The following is a 14,735-nucleotide window of genomic DNA, read 5'->3' as shown; positions in this document are numbered from 1 at the left end:
GAGCAATTCTCCTGCCTCAGCCTCCCAAGTAGCTTGGACTACCAGGCGTGTGCCACCATGCTTGGCTAATTTTTTTACTTTTTGTAGAGATGGGGTCTTGCTATGTTGCTCAGGCTGGTCTCGAACTCCTGGCCTCAAACGATTTTCCTCCTCTGCCTCCCAAAGAGCTAGGATTACAGGTGTGAGCTACTGTGCCCGATCCATAATTGTCATGTTTTAAAAATAAATAATGTTTGACTCATTCACTCCCTTTGGCCATAGAAAACTTAGTGATTTTGAAAAATCAACATGAAAAACATGGCAATTCTTAAATTGCCAGAATACAACTTACAGCTGAATATTTTTTCTTTGGTGGTCTCCAGAAACTGGTGTTTGTCTTTGAAGTTTCATGGTAGTATCCAAATTATAGTTACCACATTTGCTGGTCCAAAAAAATTCAGTGGTACATCAAAACATTTTTTAAGAGTTTATTTCTTTATTTTAAAATGTGCATATGCTCATTGCCTAACATTTGGATATGGGAGAGAAATTTAAGAAAATTAAAATACCCCATAATTTTTTTTTGAGACAGGGTCTTGCTCTGTTATGTGGGCTGGAGTACAGTATAGTTAATATTTTGGTCTTGTTCATTATTTTATTTCAGTTTACTTTTTATAGAGATGGGGTCCTGCTATGTTGCCTAGGCTGGAGTGCAGTGGTTATTCACAGGTGTGATCACAGCACATTACAGCCTTGGGCTCTTGGGCTCAAGTGATCCTCCTGCCTCCCTCTGTTCAGTAGCTGGGACTATAGGTGCACGCCACTCCACCCATCTTCATTATTTTTAAGTACAGTCATCTTAACATAGTTGAGATTATACTATCTGTATAGGTTTGTATTTTGTTTTTTCCCTAATACAACTTTAAATTGCCAAGGAAATGCCTGGTACTCTTTTGCATTCATTCATTCATTGTGTCCATCAACAAATACGTACTTATATAAATATGTGTATATATGTAACTATCATACATATCCACATATGCATTCAAGGCACTTTGTTGGCTGCTTTGAGGGAAGTTTGCTGTCTTTCAGGGCACAAAAGTTGATACAATGCAAAGCAGATCAGGAAGAACATTTGTGTTTGAGGTTCAGATGACGTCTTAGTCTGTTTTGTGTTACTATAAAGGAATACCTGACACTGAGTAATTCATAAGGAAAAAGGTTTATTTGACTCAGGATTCTGATGGCTGGAAAGTTCAAGATTGGGCATCTGCCTCTGGTGAGGGCCTCATGCTGCTTCTGCTCATGGCGGAAGGTGAAGGGGAGCTGGTTTGTGCAGAGAATACATGACAAGAGGAAGCAAGAGAGAGTGGGGAGGTGCCAAGCTTTTTTTACAACTAGCTTTTCTTAGGAGTTAATAGAATGAGAATTCACTCAACTCCTCCTTCCCAAGGGAGGGCATTAATCTATTCATGAGGGATCGACCCCCATGACCAAAACACCTCCCATTAGGCCCCACCTCCAACATTTGGGATCAAATTTTAACATGAGATTTGGAGGGGACAAACATCCAAACCGTAACAGGGGAGGAACCCATATGGATTATCTGAACTTTGACAAAGTCTCTTTGTTTGTAGATTCCTCTCTTTGGTGCTAAGACTATTGGCCAGAGAAGTCCTGATGGACCGGCACTGAGCAAAGCTGAATTTGTTGAAAAAGTTCGTCAGAGTAACCAGGCCTGTCATGATGGAGATTTCCACACAGCTATTGTTCTGTATAATGAAGCCCTTGCTGTTGACCCTCAGAACTGCATCTTATACAGCAATAGATCTGCAGCCTACATGAAAATCCAGCAGTATGACAAGGCACTGGATGATGCAATTAAAGCCCGACTTCTGAATCCCAAATGGCCAAAGGTAGAAATTTTATTTACTTTCACAGAATCTTCTGTGCTGGCTTCTTATTTTAATGTAATATTTTATTGATTTAGTGCAGTTATTGATGTTTTAATAATGTATACTTTGGCAAAATGTAGATTGACTTCATTGAGTTGGAACACTAGGGGAATGGCTTCCTTTTCTATGTTGTAGAAGTGTGCTTTCTCTGTTCACGTTTGATTATTTTCCTGTATGTTTGAGATTTGAATTTTTTTCTTTTCACGCAGCCTCTTGATAGGATACATTCTAGTTATGTATATAAATTTTGGACATCTTGTTTTGAACAGATGTTTTACATGAGGTATGATGATCATGTTTCTTTCCTTCAATTTAAGATAATTAATTCCCTGTCAATGACTGTTTTTTTTTTCAGAGTGATATTTTTTCAGGGAAATTTCTTGTTTTTTCTAATAAATCATTGTAATTATCTGTATTCCCTTGAATAGTGCAAGACTTCAGTTGTTACCTTTGTTTTGTATGCACTTTATTTTCAGTGTGCCTACTCCCAGCCTAACCCCTAGTTTATTTTATAAACAATTTCTTAAGGTGTGACTAAAGCTGGCGGGGAAGGTTGGAGGGAGGAAATGAGGAGATGCAGGTCAGAGGATACAAAGTTGCAGATATGTAGGATGAATAAGTCTAGAAACCTGATGTACAATTTGAGAACTATAGTTAATAATACTGTATTGTATTTGGGATAATTGTTAAGAGAGTAGATTTTAGATGCTCTTACAACACACAGACGCAGAAAGGGTTACAATGTGAGATGATGGATACGTTAATTTACTTGACTACACTTACCATTTCACTGTGTATAAGTATATAAAAACATCATGTTGTACACTTTAAATATATACCAAAAAAAAGATGTGACTGAAGTGTTATAGAACCACGAAGCCATTTGATCCCATTCTTAGCTCTCTGTTGGGTTAACAAAGACAATGGATATTTCCTAGAGATTTAAAATAGGTTCTTACTGTCTTACTAATAATATATCATAATACTTTATCCTTTGACTTGGGGGGATCTTTTTTGGCCTCATTTAGTAGAATTTCCAGTATTTCTGCTGCCTTGTAAAGTGTTTCCTATTCTGTAATTCCCTAAAGGATTTCTTTTATAACCATGGTTATTATAAATGAAACAAAAACTGTTTAGAAATATTGTGTATGACACCATTTGGGAGTTAGAATGCTGTTTTCAAAGGGCACACCTAGGTTCACTTTCCTGCTCCTCTATTTTTTTTTTTTTTTAAAGGGATGGAGTCTCACTTTGTCACCCAGGCTGGAGTGTAGTACCATGATCATAGCTCACTGCAGCCATTTGTGGGCTCAAGTGATCTTTCTGCCTCAGCCTCCCAAGAAGCTAGGACTACAGGCAGGTACCACCACACTTAGCTAAGTTTGTTTTTTCCAGAGAGACGAGGTCTTGCTATGTTGCTCATGCTGCTCTTGAACTCTTGGCCTCAAGCTATCCTCTCATCTCAGTCTCCCAAAGTGCTGGGGTTATAGATGTGAGCTACCATGGCCAGCCCTTACTCCTCTATTAATGACAGTATGGCTTTGAGTAAATCTTTTTACCTCTCTGATGTTAAGACAAATGGATATAATAATACCTATCTTGGAAGGTTATCGTTTAAGAATTAGAGATAATTTGTTAGTTTTATAGAGATGTTTGGTAAGTAATAGTTATGATTGTGACATTTTTACTGAAGGTTTGGATTAGTAGTAGATTATTCTAGCAAGACATGGCCTCCCCTCCCACCACCTTCCACAACTGTGGTTGATGCCATCAGTGAGCCTTATAAATAGAGAGCACTTAATTTTTAAGTTAAGTATCATTTCTTTTCGTTTTTTGATCCATTTGTCTCCTTTCTATATTTGTGAACATCTTTAAACTTTTATATTTTTCATTTTTCTGTGTCATTTCTACTTTCTTCTGTCACTTTTGTGACACAAAAAAATGGCTAAAAAAAGTGTGCTTTTAGCCAGGTGCAGTGATTCACTCCTGTAATCTGAGCTACTGGGGAGGCTGAAGGCAGGAGGATCGCTTGAGCCCAGGAGTTTAAGACCACCCTGGGCAACATAGTGAGATCCCATCTCTTAAAAAAAATGTACTTTTACTATTATAGAAGAAAAATCAGCCTTATGGGATAATTTCTATTAAGTTTGTCTCTGATTTTTCTCCTCATAAGTGAGGTTATTATTTCTTTAAAATGTGCATTAATATTTCAGCTCTGTATGTAGCTTTAAGCAAACCTAACTTAGGAACATCCATAAATATATAAAATATAGAATTCATTATTGAAATCATAATAGGATCTTTCTAAACAGTATGGTAATGAAATTGATTGATAAAGAAATTTTACCACTGCAGGCCTGGCGCTATGGCTCACGCCTGTAATCCTAGCACTCTGGGAGGCCGAGGCGGGTGGATCGCTCAAGGTCAGGAGTTCAAGACCAGCTTGAGCAAGAGCAAGACCCCGTCTCTACTAAAAAAAAAATAGAAAGAAATGATCTGGCCAACTAAAATATATATATAGAAAAAATTAGCTGGGCATGGTGGCGCATGCCTGTAGTCCCAGCTACTTGGGAGGCTGAGGCAGTAGGATCGCTTAAGCCCAGGAGTTTGAGGTTGCTGTGAGCTAGGCTGATGCCACGGCACTCACTCTAGCCCGGGCAACAAAGCGAGACTCTGTCTCAAAAAAAAAAAAAAAAAAAGAAATTTTACCACTGCATAAAAATGTTTCATTTTATAGAAATACGATTTTATACTTATTTTTTTAGGAATATACTCACTATGTAAAACAAGTTTCTTTTATACTCTCTTGTCATAAAGATATATCTGGTGAAAATTTACCAATTCTTTTTTCTTTTAATTTTGACTTTTTAAACTCTGGCTTTTTCATTATAGTGCTTTGCCTTTATAAAGTCTTTCTCTGAAATGTTTTTATCTAGTTTGATATGGGAAAAGCTACCTTCCAATTTCTGTTTTTCTCCTTAAGTATTAATTTTTCATGTAAAGATTCAAAGGCTCCAGAGTAGATGGAGAGTCTTTTATTCATGTCTGTTTTGTCTGAATGAAAGAATGATTTTTCTGTGATATAGGTTGCAAAAGAGTATGAACAAAGCCCTATGAGAAAACCCCAAAAGCAGTAAGTCCAGTCCTATTACTAAGTTATGATACCTTATGTCCAGCTGCTTGCTAGATGTTTTTTCTTTGACTTCTTTTTATATTTGTTCTTTTTATGTCCTGTTTTCTTAAATCTTTGTCTTACCCAAGATTACAAAGATTTTCTCCCATGATTTCTTCTAGAATTTTTATAGTTTTTACCTTTAGGTCTATAAGTTGTTTTGAGTTAATTTTTCATATTGTATGAGATAAGAGTCAAGGTTTATTTATTTTTTTCCTATATAGATAGCCAAAGTCCAACAACGTTTGTTTAAAAGACTATCCTTTCCCCGTTGAATTATATTGGCACCTTTGTCACAAATCATTTGATCATGTAAGTATGGAGCTATTACTGGATTCTCTATTTCATTGATCTATATGTCCTCCTCCTTTCTTTCTTTTCTTTTTTTTTTTTTTAAAGAGACAAGGTCCCTCTGTTGCTTATGCTGGAGTGTAATGGCATAATCACAGCTCACTGCAGCTTTGACCTCCTGGCTCAAGCAATCCTCTCACCTCCCACTCAGCTTCCTGAGTAGCTGGGACTACAGGTGTGTGCCACCACACCCAGCTAATTTTATTTTTTTGAGAGATGACGTCTCACTATGTTGCCCATCCCAGGCTGGTCTCGAACTCCCAGCCTCAAGTGATCCACCTACCTTGACCCCCTAAAGTGCTGGGATTACAGGCATGAGCCACCGTGCCTGGCCTAAGTGTCTACCTTTATTCCCTAACCATAATGTCTTAATTATTGTAGATTTATAGTAAGTCTGATGTCAGATATTGTAAATCCCCCAACCTTGTTCTTCTTTTTATAGGTTGTTTTTGCTATTCTGTGTCTTTGCATTCCTATGTAATGTATAGAATCAGCCTATCAATTTCTTCAAAAAACTTTCTTGGATGTTAATGAGATTGCATTATATTTTTAGACCAATTTGGAGAGAATGCCATCTTAATGTTATTAAGTCTTGATAATCCATGAATGTGGTATATCTCTTCATTTATTTAGGCCTTCTTTTATTTCCCTTTGCAACTTTTTGTAGTTTTCAGTGTTCAGGTCTTACACATCTTTTGTTAAATTTATTCCTGTATATTTTGGTTTTTTCATTCTCTAAGGTCCATGTGTAAAAAAAAAAAAACAAAAAATATTTTGTTTTTTGATGCTATTATAAATGGATTATTTTTTTTCATTTTCTAATTCATTGAGTATCTATAGAAATACAATGTAGTTTTGTAGTTTGTGTCGTGTAAAGTAACTCTGTTAAACTCTTAAGTTCTAGTAGGGTTTTTTTTGCAGATTCTGTGCTCATGATCATGTTGTCTGCAAGTAATCACAGTTCTGCTTCTTCCTTTCTTTTACGTATGCCCTTTCTTTCTTTCTTTTCTTTCTTCTCTCTCTCTTTCTTTTCCTCTTTCTCCTCCCTCCCTCTCTCCCTTTCTTCCTTCCTTCCTGCCCCCTTCCCTTTCTTCCTTCCTTCCTTCCTCCCCTCCCTTCTTCCTTCCCTCCCCTCTCCTCCCCTCTGCCTTCCCCTTTCCCCTTCCCCTTCCCTTTCCCCTTCCTTTCCCTTCTCCTCTCCTCCCCTCTACTCCCCTCCCCTCTCCTCCATCTTTACCTGCACTTTTCTTTGTGGGAAAGTTTTAATTATAAATTCAATTTCTTTGATTTTTATAGAGCTATTCAAGTTTTCTTATTCCTTTTGGATCAGTTTTGGTAACTGTTTCTCTCAATTAATTTTTTATTTAATCTAAGTTGTCAAATTTATTGGCATAAAGTTGTTACTAATATTGCCTTATTATCCTTTTTAATATCTGAAGGATCTGTAGTGATGTTCTTTCTTTTATTCCTGATCTTGTTAATTTGTGTCTTCTCTTTTATCAGTCTACCTATAAATTGTGTTCGTCTTTCTAGACCATCAGTTATTAGTCTCATTTATTTTCTGTATTCCTGTGCATTTTCTCTTTCACTGATTTCTGCTCTTTATTATTTCTTTCTACTTATTTTGCGTTTAATTTGCTCTATTTTTCAATTCTGAAGATGGGAACAAAGGCCATTGACTTTAGATCTTTCTTTAAAAAATATGAGCATTTAAAGCTGAACATTTCTCTCTCAATACTGTTTTTGCTGCATCTCATGAATTTTGACATGTATTTCAGTATCATTAAGTTCAGAATATTTTCTAATTTTCCTTGTTAGTACATCTTTGATCCATGGATTATTGAGAAGTTTGTTGTTTAATTCCCAAATATTTACATTTTCTTAGTTATCTTATTGTTGATTTCTAATTTAATTCCATTGTAGTCAAAGAACATACTCTTTATGCTATTAATGCTTTTAAATGTACTGAGGCTAGTTTTATGGCCCAGCATATGGCTTTTCCTGGTTCATCTACCATGAGCACTTGGAAAGAACATGTGTTCTGCAGTTGTGGGGTATAGTCCTATAGATAGATATCAATTAAGTCCAGGTGGTTGATCGTGTTGCTCATATCATCTATGTCTTTGCAGACTTTTTTAATCTAGTTATTCTTTCAGTTGCTGGCATTAAGAACTTAAAATCTCCAGCTAAGATTTTGGAATTGTCTATCCCTTTAATATTGTCAAGTTTTGCTTCATGTATTTTGAAGCTCTATTATTAACATATAACATACTATTTGTCTGCTTGATGAACTGATCCTTTCATCACCATGCAATGCTATTTGTTTACCTCTAGTAGTAATTTTTGTCTTAAAATCTATTTTGTCTAGGCCAGGAGCTGTGGCATGTACCTGTAGTCTCAGCTACTCAGGAGGCTGAGATGGGAGGATCACTGGAGCCTAGTTGTGGGAGTCCAGTCTGGGCAACATAGTGAGACCCCATCTCAAAAAAAAAGTCTATTTTGTCTGATATTAATATAGGCACTCCAGCTTTTTTCTACTTATTCTGTTATGTATCTTTTTCTTTCCGTATATTTTCAACTTCTTTATGCCTTTACATCTAAAATTTATCTCTTTTGGACAACGTACAGTTGTGTCTTGCTTTTTCAATCAGTTTTGTCAATTTCTGCCTTTTAATTGGAATTTCTGTTCATTAACACTTAATACAGTTATTGATGCTGTTGCTTTTGTATTGCCATTTTATTATTTTTTTGCCTTCTCTATTTTTTGTTCTTCAGTTAATCTTTTCCTGCCATTTATTGGTTTATCTGAATACTTTTCAGAGTAGATTTTTTTTCCTCTTGAGAACATTTTCCATTGTTGTTAATGTTGTTTGGCAGGTAATTATCTTGGTTAGAATAGAACTGCAAATTCTGTTTCTTGAGTGGCAGCTCTGGTATCAGTTCAGATGTCTTGATTTTTGTTGAACTGCTTTGAATTTGCGTGTATATGTGACGCAATGGTTTGGGTAGACAGAAGTTTTTTACTTTTGGGGGAAGAACTTGAGTATCCTTTTCTTGTCTCTTTTCCTTTGGGAGTCTTCTTCCCTCTTCTCCAGAGGCCAAGGTTTCCTGGGCTTCGTTGCTCTTCTGGTTCCCCAAGCCAGAAAGACTGTTTTTCTCCCCCAGTGTTTCTGTTCCCCACTCCATTCTAACTGTACTTGACCCTTGAACCTTGAAAATGGAAACTCACTTCACAGCTCTCTTCTTCCAGAATCTGCCTGTTTTTCTTCACTTTCCAGTGCTTTCAGGTAGCTCTTTTTATATTATGTCTAGATTTTATAGTTTTCTCTGTGTGGGTGACTCCAGTAGGAACCCGCCCAGTCATTACTGGAAGTGAAAGTGATACCTTTTCAGTGGTCTAAGCTTCCTCACCATCAACGGATCTCCAACAAACTCATCTTGCCTCTTTGACCAGGTGACTTTCTTGATGTTTTGAGTTCCCTCACTGTGGTCATTGCTTCCACTTAGCTAGTTTCATACATTTAGGATATTTATCTTTTTCTTTTTTTAATTTTTTGTATCAAATTGGTCAATGATTCCTCTATACCCTTTCTTAAATATATTCCACATATATCTTTTTTTTTTTTTTTTTGAGACAGAGTCTCGCTTTGGTCACCTGGGCTAGAATGCAATGGCGTCATCATAGCTCACTGCAACCTCAAACTCCTGGGCTCAAGTGATCCTCCTGCCTCAGCCTCCCCAGTAGCTGGGACTACAGGCATGCATCATTGTGCCTGACTAATTTTTCTATTTTTTAGTAGAGACTGGGTCTCGTCCTTGCTCGGGCTGATCTCAAACTCCTGAGCTCAAGCGATCCTCCTGCCTCATCCTCCCAGAGTGCTAGGATTATAGGTGTCAGCCACTGTACCTGGCCTTAACATTTTAATTTAAAACAATAGGCAGGGCGTGGTGGCTCACGCCTGTAATCCCAGCACTCTGGGAGGCCAAGGCGGGTGGATCGCTCAAGGTCAGGAGTTCAAGACCACCCTGAGCAAGAGTGAGACCCTGTCTCTAATAAAAATAGAAAGAAATTATCTGGCCAACTAAAATATACATAGAAAAAATTAGCTGGGCATGGTGGCGCACGCCTGTAGTCCCAGCTACTGGGGAGGCTGAGGTAGTAGGATCGCTTAAGCCCAGGAGTTTGAGGTTGCTGTGAGCTAGGCTGACGCCACGGCACTCACTCTAGCCAGGGAAACAAAGCGACACTCTGTCTCAATCAATCAATCAATCAATCAATCAATCAATAAATACATACATACATACATACATAAATAAATAAATACATAAATAAATAAATAAATAAATAAATGTAAATATAGTTGGAATTTATAATATTTATATTTTAGTAGTATACAGAAACCTTGCTCTCATATAGCTCCATTCCCTTCTCCCTTTTTTTGTGCTATTGTTCTCATACAAATTACATTTTTATACATTAGAAGCCTAACAGTTTTATAATTATCACTTTATGCCATTGTTTTTAAATCAGATAGAAAAGAGTTGCAAACAAAATACACTTACACTGTCTTTTATATTTTCCTATATGGTTATCTTTATTGGTCTTCTTTATTTCCTAATATGGATTCAAGTCATTGTATAGTGAAAGATATCAGCCTGAAAGATTTTCCCTTAGTATTTCTTGTAGAGTAGGTCTGCTAGTGGCAAATTCTTGCAGTTTTTATTTATCTGGAAATGTCTCAATTTCTTCTTCATTTTTGAAGGATAGTTTTGCTGGATGTAGAATTCTTTTATTTTTTTGTCTTATAGATACAGGGTCTCACTCTGTCACCCAGGCATTGGCACAATCATAGCTCACTGTAGCCTCAAACTCCTAGGCTCAAGTGATCCTCCTGCCTAAGCCTCCCAAAGTGTTGAGGTTTCAGGCATGAGCCACTGTACCGGCTGGGATGTAGAATTCTTGGTTGACATTCTTTTTCAGTCCTTATGCTATGGTTTCTGATGAGATGTCAGTTGTTAACATTATAGAGGCTCTTTTGTATGTGATGAGTCACTTTGCTCTTGCTGTTTTCAACATTGTTTCTTTAATTTTGGCTTTTGACCATTTGAGTATCATGTGTGTAGATGTAGATTTCTTTGAGTTTATCCTACGTGAAGTTCATTGAGCTTCTTGGATGTATGATGTTTTTCATAAAATTTGGGAAGTTTTCTTCAGCCACTATTTCTTCACGTGTTCTTTTTGACCCTTTCTCATTCTTCCTATCCTTCTGTGAGTCTCATTATGCATATGTTGGTATGTTTGATAGTGTTCCACTTTTCTCTGAATTTCTGTTCATTTTTTAAATTGTTTTCTTTCTGTTCCTCAGAAATTTACGTATATTTCAGTTGGATGATTTTTTTCTTTGTCCATTCAGATTTGCTCTGGATCCCCTCTAGTGAATTTTTTATTTCAGTTACTGTAGTTTTTCTATTCAGTTTTAAAAATATATTTCGGTATCTTTACTGATAATTCTCTATTTGTTGAGACATCATGCTCACATTTTCCTTTAATTCTTTAGATATAGTTTCCTTTAGTTCTTTGAACATATTTATAATGACTAAATTAATGTTTTTGTCTAGTAAGTCCAACATCCGGACTTCCTCAGGGACAGTTCTTTTTTTTTTTTTTTTTACTACTTTCCCCCGCGGTGTTTTGGCTATATCTACCTGTTTGTACTTATGTCTCACCATTTTTTTGTTGAAAACTGGACATTTAGGTAATATAATGTGGCAGCTTTGGAAATCGGATCCTCCTCTTCTCCAGAGTTTGTTGTTGCTATTTGTTGTTGTTATTGCCTTTTGAGTATTAGTGATTTTCCTATACTAATTCTTTTTTTTATTTTTTGAGGCAGAATCCCACTCTGTCACCCTGGCTAGAGTGCCGTGGCATCAGCCTAGCTCACAGCAACCTCAGACTCCTGGGCTCAAGCAATCCTTCTGCCTCAGCCTCCCAAGTAGATGGGACTACAGGCATGCGCCACCATGCCCAGCTAATTTTTTCTATATATTTTTAGTTGTCCAGCTAATTTCTTTTTATTTTTTAGTAGAGACAGGGTCTTGCTCTTGCTCAGGTTGGTTTCGAACTCCTGAGCTCAAATGATCTGCCTGCCTCGGCCTCCCAGAGTGCTAGGATTACAGGCGTGAGCCACTGTGCCCAGCCTATACTAATTCTTTAAAGCTTGTATTCTTTGTCATGTGTAGCCACTAATGTCTCTGCTTATTTAGCTTGGTGGTCAGATAATGATTGGATAGAGGTTCTTTAAATGTCTTGAACCAATAATTCTCCCAGCCTTTACCAAAGATTCTCTGTGTGTGCTGGAGCACACCTTCAGCATTCTGGCAGTTTAGAACTCTTAGTCTTCACTTCCTGATTGTGTAGAACCTCAAGGTCATCTAGAGATGAGAGATTAGGATTTTCTCAGATCTTTTTTGGACATGCTCATAGTCCTGCACATTCCTAGATTCCCAGGAATATTTTGGAGTTTTTCAAAGCCCCCTGTGGACATCTTATTCTCCAGATTTTTCTTTTGGTGTTTTCCATTAGACTCTTGTTTATTCAACTTATATTGCTGCTTCAGGCAGCTGGGATGTTAAACAATGGCCACTGATTTTGTTTAACACATGCCCTGTGAAGAGGCCTGTTCACACTGAGCTACCTCTGAGGTGGGTCAAATAAAGTCCTGCACATGGAGCTTTTCCAGTGAGCTGCCAGACAGGTCAAATAGTGGTAATTTTCTGGGCTTGGGTGTTTTGGGGAGCTCCAAACCACTCTGACCCTTCCATTGGCTCCAAAGTGTGTGACTTTCATGTCCATTGTGGCAGAAAGGCTGCTAGTTTTCATGTGTGTCACATAACCTGGGAAAACAGGGATAGAAATGGTGCAAATTAGAATCCCATAAAGCTTGCTACTCTGACTGAGATTCAGCTGTTTCTTTTACTGAGATTCAGTTGTTTCTCTTGAAGAAATACTTCTTGGGTTGCTCCAAGTTGTTGGTTAATTCCCAGAATTCTAAAGAAGTTGATTTTGAATAGTTTTGCTAGTAATCTCATTGCTTTTTGGAAGAATAGATTTTTGGAAGTCTTTGCTATTTTTGGAGTGCTTTTCTGTAATTTAATTTATGGGAAAATATAAACAACCACTCTGAGGGAAATGAAAAGTAGTAGGGTGAAAGCAGAAGCAGGGAGACTAATGATGATGCTAACTTGGAGTAAAGTAGTTAGTGGTAGAAATGGAGAGAAGTTGAGGGATTTGGGATATGCTTTGTAGAGGCTCCCTGAACTTCGTAAGTGAAAGGCTGATCCTCGTAACACTCATTTGTTATGAGTGGTGCTGTCTCCATTTCATAGGTAAGGTGATGTGCAGGGAGACTTAAGTAATTTGCCCAGAGTCACAGAGTAAGAAAAAACCAGGATTTTAGAACCTTTGTTTACCTGACTCCAAATTTTCTTAACATCTCTGCATACTTGACATGAAAATCAGTTGAGTCAAACATAATTTCACAACAAATATTTATAATAAAATTGACTATCTTTCTTACATAATTATTTTTGCATAATTTTATTGTTTTTAAAGAGGTAAAAATTTGATTTTTCAGAAGCGTTTTATAGACAGTCGGAATGATAATCAGGAATGGGGATTTTTTATATATATGACTGTGACAGTTCCTATAAATTTAAGTTAAACTTTATATTCTGGTGTGGGGGAGAAAAATCCATTTCCTTCTGTCTTTTTTAGTTCGCAGATGGGACCCCTGTGACAAAAGGGAGATTAACAAAAAAAGCATACAAATGTATTTAATGTAAGTCTTACATGAGAGCTTCATAAGGAACTGAAAGTCCAAAGAAATGGTTAAACTTGAGCATTTTTATGCTAGGTTTGATAAAGAGTGGAAAGTCATTAAAAAATGTGAGAGGACAAAGGGTGTATGAGTTAAGAGTAATAAACTGGGGGAAACTTATCAAAGCCTGTTTGTTTGGATTCTTCTCAGTGTACTTTCATCTTTGGAGATAAAAATGTTCCTTTTCTCTGCATATAGGGAAGGCACTTCTTACATGGTCTTATGACCTGCTTCAGGGGAAGGTCAGAGAGTTCTTCCCACATCTACCATTTCTTAAATTCCTGTAGCTTAAAATATTTAACATGTCAAGGTGTCACTACCATAAGATGAAACCATCAAAGCAAACTGTCATTTCTTTTCCTGTTATGGATTTCATTACCAGAACAATTGCTATTACCAGTTTATCTTTGGGAATAAATTGTTTACTGTTATTAACGTAGGCCATTATTTCATATGCCTTAAACACATGATCTTATGACAGGTTTATAATTTGTATGCATTTAAATCTATGTTCAGGTCTTTATGGTAAATCTATACATTGCACTCACACACATATATAAATGTTTTCTATTACAAAAGTAACTCAGTTATTTTTGGAAAAATTTTAAACAAAAATTTTATTTCCCTGTTGTCTTCTAATCACCCCATTTCCCATTCTAGTCCCTAGAGTTAACTATTTTTATGCAGTTTGAACATCTTTTGAGACTTTTTGCAAAATATCTATAACTCTACACATGTATGTACACATGCACTCACAAACATACCCCTACATAACTTCTTCTCTTTTCTTTTCTTTTCTTTTGTTTTTGAGACAGGATCTCACTCTGTCACCTACGCTAGAGGCTAAAGTGCAGTGGTGTCATCATAGCTCGCTACAGATTCCAACTCCTGGGCTGAAGTGATTTTCCTGCTTCAGCCTCCTAAGTATCTGGGACCACAGGTGCAAGCCTCCATGCCTGGCTAATTTTTTTATATTTTTGTAGAGGTGAAGTCTTGCTGTTGCCCAGGCTGGTCATGAACTCCTGGGCTTAATCGATCCTCCCACCTTGGCCTCCAGAAGTGCTGGGATTATATACTTTTGAAAGAAAAGGGATACTTAAAAAAATTTTTAAACTGACAAATAATAATTGTGTATATTTATGATGTACAATAATGTTTTGATCTATACCTCATAGATTCAGTCAAGCTAATTAGCATGTTGATCACCTTTCAAATTTATTTTTTTGTGGTGAGAACATTAAAAATCTATTTTAGCAGTTTTTAAATAAACAGTACACTTTTTTTTTTTTTTGAGACAGTATCTCACTCTGTCACCCTGGGTACAGTACAGTGGTGTAAGAATAGCTCACTGCAACCTCAAACTCTTGGGCTCAAGTGATCCTCCTGCCTCAGCCTCCTGAG

The 14,735-nt window shown here is 36.9% G+C and overlaps 1 protein-coding gene across 1 annotated transcript in view; it reads left to right on the top strand.

Annotated features, from left to right (window-relative positions):
• The window catches only part of TTC28 (tetratricopeptide repeat domain 28), a 533,622-nt gene that overhangs the window by 14,397 nt on the left and 504,490 nt on the right, over nucleotides 1–14,735 (top strand). Inside the window, exon 2 of the mRNA XM_045534372.1 lies at nucleotides 1,617–1,895. Coding sequence (XP_045390328.1) covers nucleotides 1,617–1,895 — 279 coding nt within the window. The remainder of the gene's footprint in view (nucleotides 1–1,616; nucleotides 1,896–14,735) is intronic.

The sequence above is a fragment of the Lemur catta genome, chromosome 21 (assembly GCF_020740605.2).
Source record: "Lemur catta isolate mLemCat1 chromosome 21, mLemCat1.pri, whole genome shotgun sequence".
NCBI lineage: Eukaryota > Metazoa > Chordata > Mammalia > Primates > Lemuridae > Lemur > Lemur catta.
The sequence above is the reverse complement of the archived record's forward strand: the minus strand, read 5'-3'. Positions and strand labels throughout refer to the sequence as shown.